Consider the following 16,134-nt stretch of genomic DNA (forward strand, 5'->3'; position numbering starts at 1 on the left):
TTCTCAAGATTAAGAGAGAATAGGGATGTCTTCTCAGTTTGAGAGGGAGTGATGTTGGACATCACATGTGCATTCTCTTCGTCAAGTAATGAAGAAAGAATGACGGAGGATTAGATAAGCATTTGTGGTTTCTTTGAGGATATAGAATCCAAGAAAGGAAAGGGACTGATACTCTTTGAGGATGTGACAAGTATCCGAGAGAGGAGTGGTCGAAGAGGACTGATATTCTTTGAGGACTTAGGATTGAATATCCAAGATAAGAATAGTCCTAAAAGGACATACCTTGTAGACATCCGGATAGGGTATGTACCTTGTAGAGGTAGTGTGGTATCACGCATAAAGCCTGTTAGAAAATCAGAAAGGCAGAAAGATTTTCTTTATATAGATAACTACTTGTGACTTTCTTATCGTTATGTCCTTCTTTTATCTTTTAGTTCATCAAGCAATTACCAAAACAATAGCACAAAGATCGCAAACACCAGATATAGGCGAACAACCAAGGCAAAACCCCTATCTAGGGGAAAACCCAGTCAACAACTCTTCCTTAATAACTTCTTTGAGATAATCCAAGACTCTTGACCTAGACACAGACTTCCTCCACACCAAGTCAGCCCTTTCTTCCTTCTTGCAAATGATAACCCTTCAACAACAACTTCGACCTAGCAGCAACAACTTGCAACACGATTTCGACCCAGCCACTGGCAACAACAGCAGCAGCAACTTCAACTTGACAAGAGAGACTTCAATCTCCTAGCTAAATCCACGCGAAAGAGAGATAGATAGTCCAAAATTTCGATCTTGACATTTTCTTCCTTCTTTTCCAACTTCGCACTTTTTCCAGCGCTTTCTTCTGGGATATCGAACTTGAGTGAGTGAGTGTGCTTCAAATGAATTTGAACTGCTTCAATACATAGGCTTCCGACGAGGTCGAATTACCCAGTTTGAGGCCAACTTGGTGTGGAGGTGACAAATACCCTATTTGACTCGATAATAAACCTTTTTACCTTATTTGACTCAATAATAAACCTTTTTACATGATTTAAAAGCCCAAGAAGGGTCTCTTTAAATGGACAATGACTCTAATGACTCAGAATAAATCCTCGAAGTCCTCAATGGGGACTTTGACCTAAAACATGGTGACCCAAGCATGAGACCCATGCTTTAATAAGTCATAATAATAATAATAATATCTTTTTCATTCTTTTGATAAATACATTTTATGAAGACCAAACCTAGTTACATTCTTCAACAAAGCCTCCCAGCATAATGCTCTTGATTAAAGTAGACCTTGTCCAGTGAGGCCTTAGGGACAGTGTTGGTCATGATGACGATGATGCTTACAGTATGGCTTATCAATCCAACTCTTCTTATGAGAACTCTTCAGTTTGAGATATGATGTTGTATTGGTTATACAATTATGAATACCTCCCTAGTTAAGAGGAAGTGTTGAAAATGTAACTAGTTTCGGTCTTCATAATTGTTGTACTCATTTCAATATGTATCCTATGTAACAAACAAGAAAAGAAAAGAAAAGATATTATTATTAAAGCATGGGTTTCATTCTCATTATTGATGATCTTTTAGGTAAAAGCATGTTCTTCATGCTTCTAGGGCTTGTTAGGTTTTAAGATTTATTGTCTTTAATCAATGGAATCAACATCATGTTTATAAGACCCTTCAGGGCAATTCGTAATTCTAAAAAGAATTATTTTTTAGTCTAGAAAGTCCTGGAATCTCCAAGAGTACAAGTCAGCCCTATGATCTTCAAGTAAGCCTAAAGGAGGGAATTTGGCCCCTTGAGAAGGCTATATAAAGGAGCAATTCGACTTCATTTGAGAAAAACTCACTCACAAGTTTGATCTACAAGAAAGAGTTCTATCTATAGTTGGGTAGCTACTAGAAGGTGAGTGAAAGTCAAGGAGAAGGAAGAAGGACGAAATTTCTTGGTTTTTGGGGCTCTATCTCTCTCACACGTGCAAAACTCTAGGGTTTCTGAGTTGCAAAAAGAGGCCAAAGTTGCAGGACCGAGTTGCAGTAGGACAAAGTGCAGCATCTTGTAGCCAAGAGGAAGGAAAATCTATCTAGACCTTGCTGACCTTAGGAAGAGTTGTCTCGCTCTTGGAAGGTCTCAAGGGGAGGCTGATCTAGGGTTTCTTTAGGAGCTGCAAGCCCGAAATTGCAAGGTTGAATTTGCAGATCGAGTAGAAGTATTGTAGCTAGCAGGTTGAAGGTGCAGTGCGTAGCAGTTTGGTGCAGATTCAAGGAAGGATTTGAAGAAGGGCTGACTTGGTACTAGGAGAAGGACTTGGTCTAGTGATTGGGTCTTTGTATCTCATTTGAAGCATATTCTAAGAAGAGAAGAGTTTCTGGGTTTTCCCTTGGAGGGGTTTTGCCCTGGCTGAAAGCCTATATCTGTGTCTTCTTTTGTTGTTGTTATTGTTCTTGATATTGTTTGATGAAAGATCTAACTAAAGAAGATAAAAGAAGATAGCTAAAGATTCACAAGCACTATCAAGGTTAAGGAAAATAAGATATATTAGTTGTCGATTTACATTTTCTAACATGTCCAAGGTTACAACTAACTAGTAACATGCTACTGACTCTCATCCATCACTACAAAATTGCAATGCCAAATATGGTCGCATGTCTCACAAAGAAAGAGTGATTTGAGGAGAAGCCTCCCAACCATAAAGTATAAGGCCTACCATTGCAAGTACATGAAATATTCATAGATTAATTGCTTGTCTAGTTTTTTTCCAGGGCTTCAAGGCAAGAAGGTGCATTCATATCATATCGAAGACCTTCCTTTGATTCACAATCTTCAATGATAAAGCTTAGGACATAGCTGATTTATCACCTTATGTCACATACCAATTATTGATCTTCTAAGAAATCCCCAATTATATTGTGCACAACTTAGGTATCAAATCTCTTCTGCTTATGAACAAAATTCCTACAACATAGGCATCCAAAGGCCATAACTGTGTTGATCATGGGAAAGATATACATGCTTCACCACCTTCAAAGTGTCACTAGTCAATTGTTTTGTCTAAAGATCATCAACTTGAGGGAGCGTAAGCTTATTGCAGCCTTAACAAACCATTCACCGAACACTCCCCAATTTGAGGATGGTGTACTTCTAAACCCAGCTACCTTCCTCTTGTGGTTTAAAGACATTGTGAACAACTTAAGATGGGGAGTGAAACTGAATTGCTTAATTATTCTAAGCGTGCTCAAACACTGCTTTAGACAGCCCACTGCTTTATCTTGCACTATTCTCAAAGATGTTTTGGCTCGGAGCCATTGTTATCTTGATGTCTCATTCACAATGAAAGGGAAATAAGGATCTTATTCCAGTTCTTGAAAAGAAGTAATTGCTCTTATAGGCTTTTATTGAAACCCGGCACTATATCTACTTTTTGATCAATCCAAACTTAAATTTGGGCCAGCAAACTTTAAAAAGGCCCAATAGCATTATGGGCATGTTGCAGGGTTAGAGCTTGGATCACCAAGAGCTTAGTCGCTATTGAGCAGCTAAATGCTACATGAATGACTTGTCGAGGCAGATGAAGGTGCATCAATAGTGAATGAAGAGGTTGGTATCTAATCTTCTAATTAGTTTTTTCTACATGGTTGTTTGTGTTAAAGTGAAGGTCAATGAAAAAACCTTCTTCTACCAAGATACAGCAAAGAAAAGGGGAGACTAAGTGCACTGTGAAGTAGTTTGCCCTTTTTACAAAAGTATTATGTTGAGCATATTTTTTAGGTGTGTAATTAAGCCTGAATGTTGCAGGACAAGTGGCTTGAAGCTTTCAATATAGAAAATTAGGCAATGGAATGCTTCCAAGAGAAACTGCACTATGGCAATTTCCTACACTTTCAAATTTGTGCAAAGCTAAAGCATAGCTGGGGGAACATAGTGAAAGTTAGGAGCCTAATTCAATTGTTCTACAATGCCACAAGGTGATTATAAGAAAATGTGTGGTCAACATGTAGAGCATAAGGATAGAAGAATAGTGGAAGATGGTTGAGGAATGGACAAGTGTTGACAATAGGGTTTGGACTAAGGCAAGCCTGCACTAAAATGACAACATCTGCCCAACTTCCTATCCCAAACAGACTGTTGGAAGGCTTCATCTTTTATTAGTTGGTTGTGGAGGTGGATTTCTATCTCCTGAACCTAAAGATTGGCCAACGGGAGACATGGTAAGAAACAATCAGAAAGCCATTTGTAAGGCTCACAAGAAGCTCTATAAGCATGTGTTAGATTTAGTGAACGATGCAATTGCAACCTTCATGCGTATCATTGGATGGAACTTGGAAGCCCAAGGATGAAGAAAAATTTGAAGGGATGGAGGAGGAAATGAATGGGAAAAGGGAGCTGATCCAAAAGCAGTTTCCAAAGATGAATGAAATGAACGGACAAGTTCACTTAATAATGGAGGTTATCACAGGTCGAAACGCCCATCTTGCACTTTATTAAAATTTGTCTGAAAGTGAAGATAAAACTAAAGCTCCTTTGCCTGTGTCAAATAATGACTGAAACTTTGGAATGACGAATAGCAGTACCTGTTTTTTGGCTTTTGCAATGATACAAGTTGTCAGCTAGAGCATACACCTCATATATAAGGCAGCCAATGGTATATGAATCAGTTATAGGCAATGTAATAGCCAACCCGTGGGTGATTTTGCACAAACAATGGACCATACTCAAGGGGATTCTGGAGGTACTGGAGGAGGCTCTCATCAATATACTTTTTGAGGATGAATTTAAAAGAATTCTTGTTGTCTCTGCTTACTGGCATCAACATAACCTGCATCAGATGAAGACATAGCATATGGAGCCCTTTTTTTTAAAACTATCTGGATGTCAAGCTAGTGAACCGTAATAATGGATACGCCATCCATAGGGACAATATTAGAGTCTGAGGCCTGCTATTAGTGTCTGCTTCAAAAATGGCCCAGAAGAACTGCTTATCATGGTAGCCATCTTTCAACTATCTCGAGCGCAAGTCAAGGACTGTGTTAGGCATAGGATGAAATATTTTCTAAGAATATTATTTTGCATTATTTTGATATCTTGTTTAGGGGAGAGAGAAGGGCATGAGCTAAATTTGACATAGCATATATATAAAAGCTTTCACTTTTGGATGTAAACCTTCTGCACTAGACTCATTATTTCATGTTAATCTATGAGCGTTATTCCTGCTTCTTTACATGTAATGCAAATAGCTGTTTATGCTCTAAACGTGGATGGATGTCATTATGAATGATTTACTTTTCTCTGTATGTAATCATGGATGTTATGCGCATGCTGTTACTCCTTCTGAATATGAGATGCCATGTGCATTACTTGCCATCATGGTTATTTACGGGAAGATGTGAATGTTGAGGTAGGTTATGTGTTTGCTTCACGGTTGTCTTCTGTCATGTAACTGCAAGGTTGCAAGTGCTCCTTTATATAGCCAACCCGTTGCTCATTTTTCTAAATTTTGTACAATATTAATGGAAATTACGATCTTTTGATTACCAAAAAAATATTTCAATCTGAACTTTGCCTTCGTTTTCATGACATAGCCCCAAAGTTTAGCCCTGGGGTTGAAGCCGGATTGTTGTGTGGGGACTACAAGTGTTCAAATCTCAAGACGTGGATTGTTGCTTAACCGATAACTTCGCAAGGGCAGTGAAAGAAGCAAGTTAAAGGAACAAATATTTTATAAAGAAACCAGGGCCTTATCAAGACTTCGAGATAAATTAAGCAACACTCAACAAGCTAAGTCAGATTACATGGTAGCTTCCCTGCCCCAATAAACCAGATGTGCATCTCACAAAATCGCTTGACAGGAACTTTTTCACTTGGATCAAACCCTAAACCCAAAACCACATTACCAACATTTGAGCAATATGCTTTTATGGGCTGTAAATAATCCATTTCCTAGAGTCAGACACTAGGCAATTTCAGCACAAAAGCAGGACTTCAAATCTCACGGAGAACGAAAAAGAGCATATAGGCTTAACTCGCTTGTGGAATTATGGGGTTTTCATGGAATTTTTGAAATTTTGGGAAACCAAAAAATAAAAGCTGCGGTTAGGTAATTAAATACAACCTGGTGATCTATCATCATTTCTCTTCCGCAGGTGGTTGGAAAATAAACTTCTAGGACTTCAATTATCTCTACGATCATAATTACTGAGGTGAAGTTGTTAAATCGGAAATGAAGAAACGTACGCAAATGATAACGGCTTCGATAAAGCTTTCAGACGATCGGACTCGCGAATGCACTTGTCATCGTGATAACGAGTTCGACTCTACATGAAATCCGGACGATATTTTAGAAATGCTTTGTGCCATGGCTTTATTTGGGCGTAATTTTTCATATCAGTCTTCATTTTTGCTTTGTTTTGCTGACGGCATCGAACGTGTTGTTTTTGTGCATCTTCATTACACGGCGGAAAGGGCATGGGATTAGTGGCATTCGAACCGTTCCTACTGTGACACAAGTCCGGCAAATTTGGCTTGAAAATCACTGTAACCAAAAGTTGTAAATTTATGAAATGAAATGAAATTTTAACATCCATGAAATTAGATATATTCTATAGGAACATTAATTTCTTGGTTTTTTTCTTTTGTAATTCAATCTTCTTATCATTCAAATTAATGATGAAGTGACCAAGCCTTCTAACAGTGCTCTCACTGAAAAGACAATGCCAAGAAACCAATATTAATGTAATAACTATGTTTGATGCCTCTGAAAGCATCACATTCCAAGATGAAATGTTTTTCCAATTCCACTACCCAAGTACACACTCATTCTTCCTAAGTTTCTTTAAGTTTTTTCCACCAACATGTTTTGCACCGTAGCTTATGCGAGTTAGTTCTCAATTGAGCAATAAGAATCTTTGCTCTCCATAGAATGCTAGCTCCAATATACTCTTTTTGTTGGAGATCACAAGTGGGGTTGAATTCTTGAACATAGTAGTACTTCTTTCTACCCAACTCTTTTCCCCATATATGCATAGGAAACTTCTCTATAACATAACTCTTTAAATCCTTGCTATTTGTGGGACATGAATTGAGGTAAATATTCCATTTTTGCATCCATTTGTTGTTTTGTCTAATCCATGATTTCTTTCTTTCACTCATTCCTTCATTGAATATAACTTTAGGGTATCTACCTTCTCTCATTTGCTCAATTATTTGTAGATACCTTATGAGACGCACCATAGCAATTGCTTCGATGGAAGTTGTTCATGTTTCACTCAACATTATCTCATAAGAAACCGAACTTTTTATTTTAAACTTGCTCATGATCAAGCGTTTTTGGATTTTCTCAACTTGCTTCCATTTTGAGACAGGGATGTTGCTAGCCCACAATTCACACCCATATAATATCATTGGACAAACTAGGAGCCCAAAAAGCACTTTAATTTTTTTCCAATCCCGTAACTCTGCTTCTCTATCTCTGTTTTGAGGAGCATATAATGCTTTCCACCCTCCTAAAATTCTCTTCTTTATGCAATGCTCCCAATTAAGCTTGTTGTTGAAATCAATCCCAAGGTACTTGTATTCATTTACTTCTTCAAGAATGTTGCCTTCAAAAAAGAACTTATGCTGGCTCTGCTTCTTTTTATTTGAGAAAATCACTATTTTGGTCTTGCTGGTATTGACTTGCATCCCCACAGTTTTACAAAAATGCTTAAAGGCATATAAGTGCATATACAATCCTTGGGCCGATTTAGCGATCAATACAAGGTTGTTAGCATATAAAAGAAGCTTTCTCACAAACTCCCCCATTCGAACACCATCCTCACCTTGCAGATTTAGCCACTCTTCCAATTTATCAATATATAAACCAAAAAGAGTAGGGGATAAAGGGCAGCCTTGCTTGACTTGATGTTACTTCTAAAACTTTCTGAAATGCTTGCTAAAGTTCTAATTTTGACTTTGCCCTCTTCATAAAGCCTATGGACAACAACTCTATAATGCAAAGGAATTTCAAGTTCTTCCATTCTACTCCACAACTTATCTCTAGGGACCATGTCAAATGCCTTTTTGAAGTCAACAAAGCAGCAAAATACTTCTTCTTTTCCCTCCCAAACCTTTTCAATAATGTGTCTCAATGTGATACCATGATCTACTATAGAATGCTTCGGCCTAAAACCTGCTTGCCCTTTTGCCCTCTTTTCTTTGACTTCCGCCCACTTACTGATTCTATTTTCTACCATGCCACTGAAGAGCTTTGCAAACAAAGGATTGATCATAATGGTTCTATAGTTGGAAGGATTATTAATATCTCCACTTTTAAAAAGGGGTATTGCTAGACTAGTTGTCCAATCTCTTGGGAATCCTTGTCGAATGATGTTGTTGAATATTTCCATGATGTGTGGTGCAAGAATGTCCATTCCTCACTTTACATATTGTGCTTGAAGTTCAACCAAGTCCTTTGCCTTCCCTATTTTCAACTTCTTAATTCGTGTCTCTACCTCCTGTAATGTGAAAAGCTTTGTAGTTGTGTTGATCCTGGGAGGAGGATCCTCCTCTGATTCTTTCCCATAAAGTTGTCTTACATAGTCAAACCATTGATTGGTCGTAATATTATTTTCAATTTGCTTCTTCCTTTGTTGAAGTTCCTCCCAGAAAAGTTTTGGGTTATTCTTGCCTAGATATATTAGCTCTTCTTGCCATGTTTGCATGAACTCATTTTTTTTCTTTTTTAAAATCTGCTTATATAGCTTTACATTCATCTTCTCCTTGCTTGCCTTTCTCAAGGTTGTCCTTTCCATTTTGCATTCCTCATCAAACCACGTATTTACAGGAAAACAATTTGATTCAAATTTCCTCTTTTTTGCTCTTTTGCACTTCTCAAGTGCACTCTGAATTATATTTGTTAACTCATAACTATTGAGGCTTTGGGAACCACTCTTCCCTTTCTGAATTGATCTCTCTAACATTGTTTTGAAGATAGTGCAATTTTTTGTGTGTTAGAAGAATTTTTCCCCTTGATATTGATTGTCGAGAACATTGGGTTTTCCTCCTATGTTGCCTTCTTTAAACCAAGATAGCTTTATATAAATTGGGTTATGGTCTGATTTTAAGTCCCACATATGCTCTCCAAGCTTAACTTCATCTATCATTTCTATCAAGCTTTGTGAACAAATAATGTTGTCAACAACACTTGCCCCATTGTATGTGTTGCAAGTGAACTTCTCAGACTTTTTCCATTTATTTAGACCATTGCAGATAATTAAGTTGAAAGCACCACACAACATGAGCAACTCCTCTCCAAAATGATTGCTAACTTTGTCATCTTCTGAACATCTCAACCATTGGGGATTCTCCTCTTCAATGAGCCAGATAGGATTGTGATCATCTTTGCAACAAAACATACTAGCTTGTTGATTTGTTGTTCTAGCATTGGAATCTCCCACTAAAAGAAATTCCCCCTACTGAGAATATACATCAATATCCTGCTTTAACATTGCATATGGGTCTTTGCTATCTAATCCCTTATTTTTGTAAGTTTTTGAGAGTTGAGGTGCAAAACAACATGCTGCAATTTTTATGTGGTTCTCATTTTGTGTTATTTTGAACCATAAATATTGTTTATTTGTATCCTCTTTCACAAACTGTATGTGATAACCTTCTTTTTCTTTCACTAAAACCAGTATTCCTCCATACCCTTTGCCATTTGTTGTTGCCTCATTCCAAACTACTAATTTCAAATAACCATCAAATATAGGAGTTTTACAACCATCATGTTCATGAGTTTCCGTGAGACAAATTATGTCTCTACCTTCTGCAATAGGCCATATCCTAGGTCCCCTCCTCCAAGGGTAACCTCTACAGTTCCAACAAACTAGACTTAGGCAGACCTGGGTAGGATTTGATTGCTATATGACTTGGCACACAAGACTCAACTTTGAGTCTTCACCCCTTTTCATCCATGTTGATCTTGTTGCTTTCTTCTCTATTATAGAATTAATTGTTTTTTACTTTATTGCTAAATTGCTGCCATGCTTTGTCATGAGGCTCAAACATTCCAATAACCGCTTTACCATTGTACAACCATGCTCTTTTCCCTCCGTTTCTTGTTGCTCTAATTTTCTCCACTTCTTCTCTTCTCCCCTCTTGTTTTTTGCTAGTTAGATATTCATCTAAGAAGAAGTGTGAGCCTTTCAAGAGTTTCTTTTTGCTTAAGAGATAGTATTTGTCTTGCACACTTGCTATGATGACTTTTATGGGTCGATGCCTCTCTTCACATATTTGTCCCACCCTTCCTGCTTGACTAATTTGCCCCCCACCATGCAATTTCTCTTTCAAAAAGTCTCTTGTCAAATTGAGAGCATTTCCTTCTTTCCATAGTTTCTTATTCCTCTTATAATAAAGTTTGCTTCCCTATCATTTTTGTCTTTGTGTTCTCTTCCCTGTGCTCTATGAGCACTTACATCTTATTTTTTCTCCATCCTTATGTACCCATTAGTGTCCTCATCTTTGGTTTTGATTTCCTTTGGAATGTTTGTCTTCTTGATCTCTTTGGTTTTTTTTCGAAAATGACTACTTGTTGAGTTATTTGTGTATCCAACTGAGTTATTTTAAAGATTATCACTTCTTTGTTTGTTGCCATTGATTCTTTCATGGTTTGCCATGTTGTTTTCATGCTTTCTCATTCTTGTTTCCTTTGCAAGTGTAATCTCTGAAATTTTGTGGTCTCTTTCTTGCTCTTTGTTTTCCAAAATTTCGAGCTTTGCCTTGGCTTTCATCAGTGCCTGGACATATAGATCTGACGACCAAGTAAGAGGTGTAGATGTGGGACTATAAATGATTGACTCTTTTTTATTTTTGATGTTCTTATTTTTGTTGCTCTTATTTGTTTTCTTTTTCTGGGGTTGTTTTCTTTTTCTTTGTTCCCATTTAAAGCGAGTAATTCTGCGCTTTAAGATGCCCCAATACTATTTTGCATTTACCCAAATCCACTTCCCTGTTTTATTTGCTGAAGCAATTTTGACTTAAGCTAAGTGATTTGTTTCCACTTTCAATGTTTTCATTGTTGCCATTGTTTTCCATTTTGGGATTGTAAATTTAAGTGAAGGTTCTCGGAATAAAGGTCACTGATATGAAATTTAACTTCAATGTATAGTATTTTGAAGCTGGGACTTCAATACTTTGCACTTGTGATCTGTATATATCCGTTGAAGACGTTTGCGCTGAAAACACTGGTGAATTCTTCTATATAGGGAAGTGTTGCTCTGTAGGGAAGTGTTGTATTCTCTGTATTATTCTCTGATAGCTTGTGAACTATTGAAGTTTGTCTGTATATATCCGATGAAGTCGTTTGCGCTGAAAACACTGGCGTATTCCTCTTTGTATTCTCTACAGGAAAGTGTGGAACTTAGAAATGCAAAAGCCTAATAGCTGGACCCTCTACCAAAGGCTTTTAAGACGCAGAACAATATGCTCTGAACAGTCGCTTGCAACCGCCACAGTGCGAAAGGAGGGGAAGGAGGAAGGAGTGACCAACTGTTGTATATAGATTCAACTGAGATTTAAGCTCTGTTGATAACTTGTGAACTAATGAAACCTGTCTGTATATAGCCGTTGAAGTCATTTGTGCAGAAAAACCCTGGAGTATTCTTCTATTCTGTAGTAGATAGCTTATGTAGTTTCTGCGAGCTTCTGTAGAAGTGTCCTTTATGTATTATAGGAAATCACTAATGAAAAGTTGTGAATTTATGCATTATAAATTGCAATCCCAGTTGAATAACAGATTTCATGATTTGAACCAATTCAAGTTTGCTAAATTCCAGAGGAGGCTATTGAAAATAACTAACATAACTCAATATGAACGTTTGCGGTGAAAGTTAATAGTGCATGCTCTTATCTATTTACCAATTTACTGCTATATGTGTTGGAATTTATTTTGGCTCATTCTAGCCCCAAAAAACAGCCAAATGAACCTGAATTTAGCGTTTTTATTATTGGATGATCTTTTATTCTCAGAAATGTTTCAAGAATGAAATGATCTATAGTGTGTTGTCATAGAAATGTTTCAAGGATGAAATGATCGATAGTGTGTTGTTATTTTTGAAAAAGCTCTCTATAATGTGAATTAGGTTTATATTGAGCGGGGGAAATGACTCGATTTAGGTTTTATCTTGAGCGGGGAAATGACTGCATTTACGTTGAAAGTGGAGGGTTAGGATAGTTATTTATATAATTTTAAATATTAAAAAATATATTTTTGGAGTTGTTTTTAGTGTGATTTTTTAGATTTTTTGGATTACAGAAAAATTTGAGGTGAAACCTTAATTTGTATTATTTAAACTTGTTTTTTTCACTGTATATATGGATTCAACACTGTGAAAAACCCCTATGGCACTTCTATTGTATAGGGGTTACCCATCAAGCTTGTGATTTCAATAAATTCCTCTGAATTTTTAGAGAAATTAGTAGAGAAAAACCTGACCAAAAAGCTTCTAAAAAATCGCACTAAAGACAACTTGTATATTTTTATTTAGAGACAAATAAAATAAAAATATTAATAATTATAATAAAGTAATATGTAGTAATAATAATAAAGAGACCAATGTAGAGACCAATGTAGAGAATAATTAATTATAACGGTCATCGAAACGTTATAATTAATTGTTTTTTTACATTGCTCTCTTTATTTAATTTGGTGCCTAGATCTAATTCTATATCTTGTTCTAGGATGAACCACACTAGATGGTTTGAAAGGCCTCTACAAAATATCTTTGATTATTGCCTAAATATTTATCAATATTCAAAGTATGAATCACAGATTTCTAAATTTTTATAATAAATATACTTTGATATACACATATTTAATTCTCAAAGTTCTTAACAATGGTGGAGTGTCCAACTAAAATATTGGACGGGATTAAACATCTTCCACATGGTGTTTTTCGAAAAGTTTCCCTCAACTTTTTATAATTTATTATTTAATTTTAATAAAGTTGAATTTATTTTTTGTTGAGGAAAAAAATTATATAATAAAATAAATAAGAAATGAATTTAAAGAAACTATTTAATTTAAATTATTAATCTTTTTGAAAATAAATTATAAACAAATTAATAGGTAATTATGTTTGTTTATTTTAAAATAAAACTTTCAAAATTTTAATCTAATTATTAATAGTGTCTATTTTTTTATAGGGTTTTAGAAAGAAAATATCTATATATTGTAGTAAACAGATTTTAGAATTTAATTTAATTATCCATAATTATTTAGTGGATGGTAGGGATTTGACCTTTACAAAATATTTTAAAATATTCACAATAGTATACACAAATTAAAGGTTGAAATTTATCTCCAAAGTAGTTATGTTATGTATACTCTAATTAAAAAAGAAGAAGGAAAACTCATATGAATCAGTGTTATATCAAGTGAGTGATTGTTTTTAGGGCATATGGTATTTATAAGCCATGGTATTGTAACAAAACCTATTTACATATTATGAATCTCCATCTTAAAGTGGTAGTAAATCTCCATGAATAAGAATCTTGTTTCATATTTTAAAATGTATATCTGTTTACCCCGATGGGGGTGCATGCCCAGGGGAACAACAAGATAGTCAATCACTCCTGCATGGAGATTAACTCGACGCTTAATGCAAGGTGGTGGGAGGGCAGGTGAGTCCTTGCCCCCTTGCTTTCCCCCTCCCGTATTGTTTCATTAATTATGCAAGTGTGTGACAATCGTGTTGGAAATAATACTGGGGGGGTGAATCAGTATTATCAAATCAAACACTTTTTCATTTCCATACTCAGATTCATATACGCTACTTCAATTAATGATACCCGCGTATCTACGCAACTGTGTTAATTGCAACTAGCGTATATCCAGTAAACTTATGATTCAGTTAGTTGATCTTCAATGAGTGCATCAGAACATTATTAACCATATTAACAGTAAACAAGTGCAGTAAAACAGAACATATCATCACACATAAGGAGCACACATGAACACCATGATATAAGGTGGAAACCCAAGGTGGGTGAAAACCACCTGCTGCAATTTGTCTCTATCTTCCTTTAATAAGAAACTTCTTTTTACAATATTTATATACTGGTGCAGTCTTATACCAGTACGCAGGCTTCTACCTGTAGAAGGCTGCAACCTTCTTAGCTCTTGTACTAGCCGATCCATTTACTAGTACGTAGGCGCCGGCCTACTGAAGGTTTCAACCTTCACTCGTTTTCCAGCTGCTCCTGGAAGGGAGCTACAACCCCCTGGCTCTTGTACTGGCTGATATGTTTACCAGTACGTAGGTGCCAGCCTACAGAACTCTACGATCTTCTCTCTTCCTCTAGGGACCACGTTTCATAAATTTTCATACTGGATACTCCTGAAGCACAACACCATAATCTGAAGGCCACGTTTCATCCAATTTTCATATTGGACCCATCAACAACATTGAAGCACAAAATTAATCATCACAACAATACACCCATCAACTACACCCACATCATCAATCTCTGAATCACCCAATACTGAAACACTGAAACCCTGTCAACAACACAGTCACCAGAACACAGAACAGACAACAGAACTCTGCAACAATAACCAGATCCAACTGCAACTTCAAATATCATATCTCATAATGTATACGCTACTATGAAGAACCAAACCAGCGTACATACGTGCTTTCACCAAAGCCAACCCGCATACAGATCTGCAAATATTTACTCATAACTTTGCAGCTGTTCCAGACATCAGTCATACCCAGATCATAACATTCATACAATAAAACATGCGTCAATAATTCAGATCTAGTCTATCCATAATCAAACCATATAATGATAAACATTCCAAGCCTTAAGATCCCGATCCATCTCTCATCATCATCCACATGAGTGCATCCTTAGTTCAGATCAAGCAAAGCATCACAAACCCATAACTAGCATACTAGCTCTCACACTTCATCAGATATTCATCACTTGCACACCTTCTCCTTGGCCTAATGATCTTCTCCTTATATAGGTTTAGGCTTCTCTCAATACCATGGTCCAAAACCATGTAGAACCAATACCTTGGACCCAATACTTGGGGTTAACACTTCGGACCAAATACCATGGACCAACACCAAAATACCATGGACCAAATACCAAGGACCAAAACTTAGTTTTCCGACATGTACACGCCTTTCTTTCTGTGAACCTGCGTGTGTATGTATACGCGTCTTCTGTTCTGCTCATCCGTGTGTATACGCACTTTCATCAAGGTTACCATGTGTATACCTCTCTCTTGTCCTGCTGTGCTATGATCTGTCATCTGATTGAGTTGCCACCTGTATCATACCTCTGAGTGAGTTGCCATCAAGGACAACACCTGTATCATAATGCCAACAATCTCCCCCTTTGGACTTGATGGCAACCACCACACCAAGTCACTCTCCCCCTTTGACATCAAGGGCAAAGGGTAGACCAAGATATTCTCTTCTTTGATATACATTCTGCTATCCATGCTCCCCCTGAGTACATGCTGAAGTTTCTTATTGAGCTCCCCCTTTGTACATGCCAATTTGTACCAATCCGTCCATGCTCCCCCTGAGCACATGCAAGGTCTACAAAAGCATAACATGACTCTATACATACATTGCCAATGACCTTCCTAAAGACTCATACATACATCAATCTCCCAACCAAGTGGGGATACACCATTTTTGACTCAAACACAAGAACCATTACATCATCCATCCCATGCATAGTGGGGTAACAAGATACATCATATGACTCACAAAGACCAAGTACCTAGACAAGACCATGACAGTTATCAGTAGCTATCATACACTATATGATCTGCACTATAAGCATCTTAACCTGCAATCCATTCTCTTGGTCAATCAACAATCAGTAGCAAGATATGTCAATAAGCATCATCACCAAGGACTTTCTAACCATAATGCCAACAATGCATTATTTGAAGTATATGCTCCCCCTGAGCCTGTGCCAACCATCATATACCATGAACGAACCATTTCCTAAGTCTGTTCTGCTGCCTTTTTCTTCTGAGCTCCATATACGCGACTCTGCAGCCTCTAGATCGCGTATATACGCGACTTATCTTCATTATATCAGTGTATGCAAGATGGAATACTGAAGGTATACACTTT

General features: G+C 36.8%; 1 protein-coding gene across 2 annotated transcripts in view; it reads right to left on the reverse strand.

Moving 5' to 3' along the window:
* The window catches only part of LOC149181214 (uncharacterized), a 105,992-nt gene extending 99,536 nt beyond the window's left edge, over positions 1-6,456 (reverse strand). Inside the window, exon 1 of one of the 2 annotated variants that reach the window (XM_089416491.1) lies at positions 6,230-6,456. Coding sequence is in view for 1 of the 2 variants with exons in the window: in XM_089416490.1 (XP_089272616.1) it covers positions 6,108-6,185 (78 nt within the window). In the remaining variant the exon portion in view is untranslated. Of the gene's footprint in view, positions 1-6,107 lie in introns of both variants that reach the window. The other variant, XM_089416490.1, reaches the window with a different exon arrangement.
* Between the last annotated feature and the right edge of the window lie 9,678 nt (positions 6,457-16,134).

The sequence above is a fragment of the Pinus tabuliformis genome, chromosome 3_2 (assembly GCF_031772625.1).
Source record: "Pinus tabuliformis cultivar Carrire ecotype Pingquan chromosome 3_2, CPIR1, whole genome shotgun sequence".
Classification (NCBI taxonomy): domain Eukaryota; kingdom Viridiplantae; phylum Streptophyta; class Pinopsida; order Pinales; family Pinaceae; genus Pinus; species Pinus tabuliformis.